This window comes from Sorex fumeus, unplaced genomic scaffold, assembly GCF_029834395.1.
Source record: "Sorex fumeus unplaced genomic scaffold, SorFum_2.1 ptg000161l, whole genome shotgun sequence".
Classification (NCBI taxonomy): Eukaryota; Metazoa; Chordata; class Mammalia; order Eulipotyphla; family Soricidae; genus Sorex; species Sorex fumeus.
The window spans coordinates 694,210-702,956 of record NW_026606218.1 but is presented as its reverse complement, the minus strand read 5'-3'; the positions used below and the strand labels follow the sequence as shown (position 1 = coordinate 702,956).

Sequence of the window (8,747 nt, the reverse complement as noted above, 5' to 3'; positions counted from 1 at the left end):
AGACACAGTAACAAAGTCTCCAATGGAGACGTTACTGGGCCCGCTCCAGCAAATCGATGATCAATGGGAGGGGCCTTAATTAATTTTTGGGCTGGAGCGATAGCACAGCGGTAGGGCGTTTGCCTTACATGCAGCCAACATGGCCGACCCGAGTTCGATTCCTCCGCCCCTCTCGGAGAGCCCGGCAAGCTACCAAGAGTACTCGATATGCCAGACACAGTAACAACAAAGTCTCCAATGGAGATGTTACTGGGCCCGCTGGAGCAAATCGATGAATGGGAGGACAGTGACAGTGATTATATAGGTATAATATATATGTTAGATCATGTGTTTCACCCTAGTGCAAAGTCTAAGAATAATGATCAAACCAATGCAGGAGGCAAGCTTCTGGATCTTAAGAAAAAAAAAATCCCTTTAATATCCATGGAGATGATTAATACTTAGGCTACAGACTTACAAGTAAAACGATTCAAGTCAGTGACACAGTAACAGACAACGAGAAAACTGCAAAGGGTATGTCTGAACCTTTCACATGTTCCAATTGAAACAAAGTCATTTTCCACAGACCACATAACTGACCTTGCAGTCCATTTTAATTTGTTTTTTTTGTTTTTTTGGTCCATACCCAGCTACGCTCAGGGGTTACCCCTGGCTCTGCACTCAGGAATCACTCCTGGTGGTGGGGGGACCCTATGGGATGCCGGGGGGATCGAACCCGGGACGGCCACGTGCAAGGCAAAAGCTCTCCCAACAACTAATTTTTAAAGAACTACCATGGGAGACATAATACTGAGCTTAAGGCACTTGTCTTGTATTCTGCTGATCTGGGTTCAAATCCTCAGCCCCACATACACTGAGCACCAAGCCAGGAGCAAGCACCACCGGGTATAGCACTTCCCCATAATTTGAAATTATAAAGGGATTATTTTTTCAGTAGTCAGGAATTGAACCCAGGGCCTCAGAGATGTTAGGCATGACTTTCTTTCTTTCTTTCTTTCTTTCTTTCTTTCTTTCTTTCTTTCTTCCTCTTCTTGGGTCACACCCAGCAATGCTCAGGGCTGACTCCTGGCTTTTGAACTCAGGAATTACTCCTGGTGATGCTCGGGGGACCATATGGAAAGCCGGGGATCGAACCCGGGTCGGCCGCGTGCAAGGCAAACGCCCTACCCGCTTTGCTATCTCTCCAGCCCAAGGCATGATGTTCTAAGCCAGACCCACCTCCCTGACCCTGGAAATATATATATGTGCTTTGTCTTGTGCTACTTCTGGGTTGTTTTCTTCCGTATGTCTTGCTCCTCGTTCGATAAGTATTACGAATGCAAGAATCCCTCAAAACCCAGGTGAAAGCTCTTACTTTCTTTTCACAAATCATGAGCTCTCTATCACAGAATGAAAACAAGGTTAAAAAAAAAATCGAGTAAGGACTGCAATTTGAAGAAGAAGACGAAAAAGAAAAGCCATGAGAGTTGGTACGTGTAACAAAGATTATCTTCTGGCGGGGGGAGGAAAAGTCTCTTGATTTTTTTCTGGTTCCGCAAGGAAAAGTCAAGACTCTCCATCAACTTCTTCCCCCAAGAGCAAAGCTGAATCAGCACAGTCCAACGCTGCGAATAAGAGACTTGCCCAGAGCGTTTCGCTGACTCGGTGGCCGAGAAGAAGGATGCTCGCCCCCAGGGCATGGAGATGCGCTCAGTCCCACCTATGCTCGGTGTAAGGGCTCCCGCCGCCAGGAGGCACTGTGTCGACAAGTGTGCGAGAGGGTCCTCAGCCAGGGGCCCGGGAGCACGGAGAGCCAGGGGGATTAGGCTCAGCTGGAACAAACACAAGCCCATCATTGAGTCACGGATGCCCGGGGCCGGCGTCTAGAACACGAAGCTAGCTACACGTCCAGGAGCGCGGCTGGATGTAGTCGAGAAATGTGGGCTGTGGGGAAGAGGAAAAGACAGAATGAGAATGTGTGTGTGTGTGGGGGGGGGGGGGGCAGGGCAAGTCACCCCCCGCCCCCCCCCAGCATCTCCTAAACCCTGAAGTTCTGAGGGACTCAGGCGTGGAGAAGAAAAGGACCCGCCGGGTTAGGGTCTCTTTAGAAAAGCTTTAAGTGGAAACTCATGACTATGTTTATTTATTTATTATTTTTTTTAACATTTAACTTTTCAATTTTTTTGTTTTATTTTAATATTTTAAATTAAAAAAAATTTTTTTTTAATTTTTGCTTTTTGGGTCACACCCAGCAACGTTCAGGGGTTCCTCCTGGCTCTGCACTCAGGAATTACTCCTGGTGGTGCTCGGGGGGGTTATATGGGATGCCGGGGATCAAACCCGGGTCGGCCACATGCAAGGCAAATGCCCTATCTTCTGTACTATCACTCTGGCCCCTTAATTTTTAATTTTTTTTTAAATTTATTTTTTTTTTTTGTTTTTGGGGCCACATCTGGCAATGGTCAGGGCTGACTCCTGGCTCATGCACTCAGGAATCACTCCTGGCAGTGCTTGGGGGACCCCATGGGATGCCCAGGATCGAACCCGGTTCAACCACATGCCAGGCAAATAAATGCCCTCCCTGCTGGACTATCGCTCTAGCCACTAATTTTTTTTTTTATCTTTTTTTGGTTTGGGGCTCACACCCAGCTGCGGTTACTCCTGGCTCTGTGCTCTCAGGACTCGCTCCTGGGACCCTCTGAAATGCTGTGGTTCAAACCCGGCTGGGCTGCGTGCAGAGCAAGTGCCCTCCCTCCTATCCTATCACTCCGGCTCCCCTAAATGAAACTTTTGAGGCACTGGGTGGTTCCACCCATGCAGGGAGACACCACCCACTTTCTCCACCTCCCACTTTTTTTTTTTGCTTTTTGCTTTTTGGGTCCTACCCGGCGATGCTCAGGGGTTCCTCCCAGCTCTGCACTCAGGAATCACTCCTGGCAGTGCTCGGGGGACTCTATGGGATGCCGGGGATCGAACCTGGGTCAGCCATGTGCAAGGCCAACGCCCTCCCTGCTGTGCTATTGCCCAGGTCCCTGGTTCATCACTCTTAATTGATTGACTGATTGATTGATTGCTTTTTGGGTCCCACCTGGCGATGTTCAGGGCTGACTCCTGGCTGCGCACGCAGGAATCACTCCTGGAGGTGCTCGGGGGACCTGATGGGATGCCGGGGATCGAACCCAGGTTGGCCGCGTGCCAGGCCAGTGCCCTCCCCACTGTGCTGTTGCTCCGGCCCCCGACTCACGTTCTTCAGGGGGCAGTGCTGACGTGCGTGCCACTCCTGGGAGTAGAGGCACAGCAGGATGCCATGGCCAGCGAAGAGCGAGGTCCACACCATGATGTTCCAGATGGGTCGCTTCCAGCGGTCGTGGAAGATGAAGTTGAAGGCCACTGTGGGGGGGCAGGGTGAGAGACAGCAGAGATGGACACAGAGTCCTGCAGGAGATGACCCGCGGGGGCTCAGAGGCCAGCTAAGGATGGGGGGCATCAAGGCCTCCAGGGAGCAAAGGGGGCCAGCACTGGCCCTCTAGACCACTGGAGGGAGACACACACACACACAAACACAAACACACAGACACACAGACACACACGTACACACCTTGGGTGCAAAAAGGGCACTTCCTTTCTGCCCTTAGGGAAGGGAGATTGGGGTTGGGGGGGAGGGGAGGATTTCCTGGAATCCTTCACCCTGGAACTGGTCTCAGCACCCACCCCCACCCCAAAGGGATGAGTGTCTGAGGGGCTAAAACCGGCCGTTTCCAAACGAGGAGGCTGGTGGTAGATTGATTTCATGCCAAATCATAATATAGGTCAGTTTTAGGGCCATACCCGGTGAGACTCAGGGCCGACTCCTGGCTCTGCACTCAGGAATCACTCCTAGAAGGGCTTGGGGGACCCTTTGGGATGCCAGGGATCGAACCCGGGTCAACCATGTGCAAGGCAAATGCCCTCCCTGCTGTGCTATCGCTCCGGCCACTTCAAGTGGCGCATTTAGGGGCCGGAAGCCTAGTACAGCGGGGCAAGGGCTTATCTTGCACGCAGCTGGCATGAGTTTGATGTCCATTGTCCCATAGGGTCCTCTGAACCCGCAAGGAATGATTCCCTGAGTGCAGAGCCAGGAGGCAGCTCTGAGCATCGCCGGATGTGGCCCCCAAACAAAAAATAAACAAAAAATTGAGTTCAGTTCCCCACCCTGGTGTACAGAGGTGGATATGACGAGCTACACCCAGGGGCTGAGCTCAGGATCAACACCAGACCCGAATGGTCACTTGGTCCGTTAGTGACGGACGCTCCCGTCAACCACTGCCCTGCTGCTCACAGAGCGTCGGCTGGTCAGGGCAGCCAAAAAACCAAAACGGATGCCCAGTTACTTACTTCCGAAGAACATGAAGAGCACGAAGAGGACAGGATAGAAGAAGTTGAGGATGATCGCCATGGCGTACTCATGCACCACCGCCGAGACGGCGAACACAGACAGCATCGCGGCCGCCTTGAATTTCTTCGAGAAAAACTACGGCGGGGGGAGGGGCAGAAAGAAACACGCGGCTTCAGAGAGGGAGAGCGTCTGACACATGTCCCACCCGTCCCGTAGGCTACTCCCGGGACTGTCCCAAAGGTGTGAAAATCCCGAGCAGAGAATGAAAAAAAATTGGTGCTGGAGCAATAGCACGGTGGGGAGGGCGTTTTCCTTGCACGCGGCCGACCTGGGTTCGATCCCCAGCATCCTATAGGGTCCCCTGAGCACCGCCAGGAGTGATCCCTGAGTGTAGAGCCAGGAGGAACCCCTGAGCATCACTGGGTGTGGCCCCCAAATAAATAAATAAATAAATAAATGAATGAATAAATAATTAGGGTCAATAGCACAGCGGGGAGGGCGTTTGCCTTGCACGTGGTCGACCCAGGTTCGATTCCCAGCATCCCACAGGGTCCCCCGAGCACCGCCAGGAGTAATTCCTGAGTGCAGAGCCGGGAGTCAGCCCTGAGCATCACCAGCTGTGACCCAAAACAAAACACAAGTCAAGGACAAGCCGCAAAAGAACAGAAAAGTCCCAGGCAAGACCATTTGCTGGCCGAGAGATCCCAGAGAGCGAGAAAACATTTCTGCTTGTGCAAATAAATAAACGCCCTCCTGTGTTCTCAGTCCCCGCCAGAAAATGCATCACGGCTGGTCAGGCAGCGCCTAGGCAGGACAGACGGACGCAGCCTGTCCTCACAGTGTGGGGGGCGGTGGGCACGGGTTAACCCTTTCTGGGAAGGAGCCGACTCTCCCGACGTGCGCGGCCGCCCATACCCAGAGGAAGTCCTTATACGCGTAGTAATAAAGCCAGTCATGGACCACCACGTTCCACGTCCGGTAGTAGTTGGCGTACGACGTGGAGTTCCACCAATCCTGCGGGGGGAAAGACAGACCTGGTGACACCCATGGCGACCCATGGCCCCCCACGGCCCCCCACAGCATACCCTCAATATTCCCAGAGGATGCGCCCAACGCATGATCTCAGGTGCTGCCCTCAGAGTTGACCCAGTCTCCGGGTGCCCCCTGAACGCCTACATCCCCCAAGAAAGTGCCGACCGTCAGAGGGGCCCGCATTCACCGGGGGCCAGGCGGCAGGGACCAGAACTCGAAGATAAGCCACCAAGCCTGTGAGGGTGGGTCGGCGGGAACAAGCCTTACCCTGTAGAACATGCGGTCCCCAAAACGCAGCATCTCAGCAAAGGCGTTGAGCCAGCAGTGTAGAACGGCGAAGAAGGTGAGGAAGAGCATCAGGGCAGCTGTGGGGGCAACGGGGGCTCAGCTGACCGCTGGGCATGGGCACTGCCCAGCGGTGCTTCTGGGTGTGTTTTGTTTTGGGGCGGACCACACCCGGCAGTGCTCAGGAGTCGCTCCTGGCTCTGCGCTCAGGGATCACTCCTGGCGGTGCTCGGGGGACCCTAGGGATGCCGGGGATCGAACCCGGGTCGGCTGCATGCAAGGCCAATGCCTCCCTGCTGAACTGTCTAATTCTGTGACTCTATTATTATTATTATTATTATTTTGGCTTTTTGGGTCCCACCCAGCGATGCTCAGGGCTGACTCCTGGCTCTACACTCTCAGGGATCACTCCTGGTGGTGCTCTGGGGGACCCTATGGGATGCCGGGGATAGAACCCAGGTCGGCCACCTGCCAGGCAAACGCCCTCCCTGCTGTGCTATTGCTCCAAGCCCCACTCATTTACTTTTTGTTTGTGTTTTTGTTTTGTTTTGGGGTCCCACCCGGCGATGCTCAGGGCTGACTCCTGGCTCTGCACTCAGGAATCACTCCTGGCGGTGCTTGGGGGACCCTAGGGGATGCCGGGGATCGAACCCGGGTCCACCACGTTCCTATTGCTCTGACCCCAGGGGTTCTTTTCTTTTTAACCCCCGCCTTTTTTTTTTTTGGTCACATCCGGCAGTGCTTAGGGATCACATGCACCTCCCCCCCCACCCGTCTAGTCTCTCAGGTCTTTTATCTGTCACTGTCACTGTCCTCCCGTTGTTCTTCAATTTGCTCGAGCGGGCCCAGTAACGTCTCCATTGTGAGACTTGTTGTTACTGTGTTTGGCACATCGAATACGTCAGGGGTAGCTTGTCAGGCTTTGCCCTGCAGGTGAGATACTCTCGGTAGCTTGCCGGGCTCTCTGAGAGGGGTGGAGGAATCGAACCCGGGCCGGCCGTGTACAAGGCAAACGCCCTACCCGCTGAGCTATATCCCTGACCAGATATGCAGGTGAAATTTTGGCCCAGAGGCCGGTCTCCTTTCAAACCTGACGCCCGTGTGTTCCTCTAAGGCAGCTGTTTTAAACCTGTTTTAAAACACAGTTGGCAGCCTGCGTCATGAGCTGGGGGAGAAGGCAGCTGGGATTGAGAAGGGGTCACTGAGTCAGTGATGGTTGGAGGGATCGCTCGGGATGGGAGATGCGTGCTGAGAGTAGGTAACGGATTCTTTGTTTGCTTTTTGGGTACCACCCGGCGACGCTCAGGGCTGACTCCTGGCTCTGAACTCAGGAATCACTCTTGGTGGTGCTCAGTGGTCCCTACGGGATGCCGGGGATCGAACCCCGGTTGGCCACATGCAAGGCCAATACCCTCCCCACTGTGCTATCGCTCTGGCCCCAGTAGAAAGATTCTGGCACGCTGGAAATGTGAAGTTGGGAAGGTCAGTGAGGGGGTAACACTGTCCAACTCTGGAGGGTCCGATATAAGTAAGGCAGGGAGGATCATCAACAGAATTTTGGGGACAGAGGAAGAGAGACTGAGGGTAGAGCGGAAGGAAAGCGGAAAAGGGGAGGTAGAGGCAGACAGGAGATGTTACAGGACAGACGTCCTCATGAGATGGGGATTTGGGCCTGGAGGGACACACAGCGAGGAGACACACACGCAGGCAGACCCAGCTTGGATCCTCGGCACCTCCATCCCCGCGAGCACCGCCAGGAGTGATCCCCGAGTCCAGAGCCGGGGGGGGGCCCTGAGCATCACCGGGTGGGGCCCAAAGACCCAAACAATGAAAAAAAGAAAAAGAAAAGATGATTCGGGGGTTTTGCTTGATCCTGGCCTCTAAGGGCTGGAGCGACATAGCACAGCGGGGAGGGCACTGGCCTGGCACACGGCTGACCTGGGTTCGGTCCCCGGCATCCCATCAGGTCCCCCGAGCACCGCCAGGAGTGAGCCCTGAGCATCGCCGGATGTGGCCCCCAAGACAAAAAAAAAGCGATGGAGCGAGGCCAGGAGCGACCTGGTCCTTGGCTCCGGGACGCCGCCCTCACCCGGCAGGATGGAGTTGAAGATGCAGAGGACCAGCACGCGGGCGCTGAAGGGCTCCTCCCGGATTTCCCGGAACAGCGGCCTGCAGAGTCTCTCGAAGATGTAGTACACGTAGAAGCAGCAGCCGAACACCTGCAAGGCAGCCCGGAGTGCACTGACGGGGAGCCCGGACGGGGCTCACGCACACACACACACACACACACACACACAGACACCACTCACACAAAACCAGACACATACCACACACAACCACACAACCACACACAAAAACACACGTACACACACTACTCACACAAAACCACACACATACACACACACAAAACCACATGCACACACCGCACCCCACACAAGCACCACACACACACCACTCACACAAAACCAGACACATACCACACACAACCACACAACCACACACAAAAACACACGTACACACACTACTCACACAAAACCACACACATACACACACACAAAACCACATGCACACACCGCACCCCACACAAGCACCACACACACACCACTCACACAAAACCAGACACATACCACACACAATCATACAACCACACACAAAACCACACGTACACACACACTACTCACACAAAACCACACACATACACCCTCACACAAAACCAGACACGCACGCACCACACCCCACACATGCACCACACACACACCACTCACAAAACCACAAAGTCACACACGTACCACACACACAAAACCACACACGCACAAAACCACACCACCACACAAAAACCACACACGCACAAAACCACACCCCCACAACCACACATGTGCACCACACACACAACCACACACTCACGTACCACACACACACCCCACACATGCCCCCACCACACACAAAACCACACATGCAACACATAAACAGAACCACACAAAACCACACACGCACCACACATAAAACCACACAGGCATGCACCACACCCGCCCCACACACACACCCACACACCCCACTCACACAAAACCACACACGC

The 8,747-nt window shown here is 54.1% G+C and overlaps 1 protein-coding gene across 1 annotated transcript in view; it reads right to left on the bottom strand.

The window, feature by feature from the left end:
• Window positions 1-393: 393 nt before the first annotated feature.
• SOAT1 (sterol O-acyltransferase 1) overlaps window positions 394-8,747 on the bottom strand; it is a 32,975-nt gene continuing 24,621 nt past the window's right edge. Inside the window, exons 11-16 of the mRNA XM_056107314.1 lie at window positions 7,761-7,890; window positions 5,654-5,751; window positions 5,270-5,368; window positions 4,354-4,489; window positions 3,224-3,369; window positions 394-1,923 (exon numbers count right to left, since the gene is read on the bottom strand). Coding sequence (XP_055963289.1) covers window positions 1,876-1,923; window positions 3,224-3,369; window positions 4,354-4,489; window positions 5,270-5,368; window positions 5,654-5,751; window positions 7,761-7,890 — 657 coding nt within the window. The 3' untranslated portion in view covers window positions 394-1,875. The remainder of the gene's footprint in view (window positions 1,924-3,223; window positions 3,370-4,353; window positions 4,490-5,269; window positions 5,369-5,653; window positions 5,752-7,760; window positions 7,891-8,747) is intronic.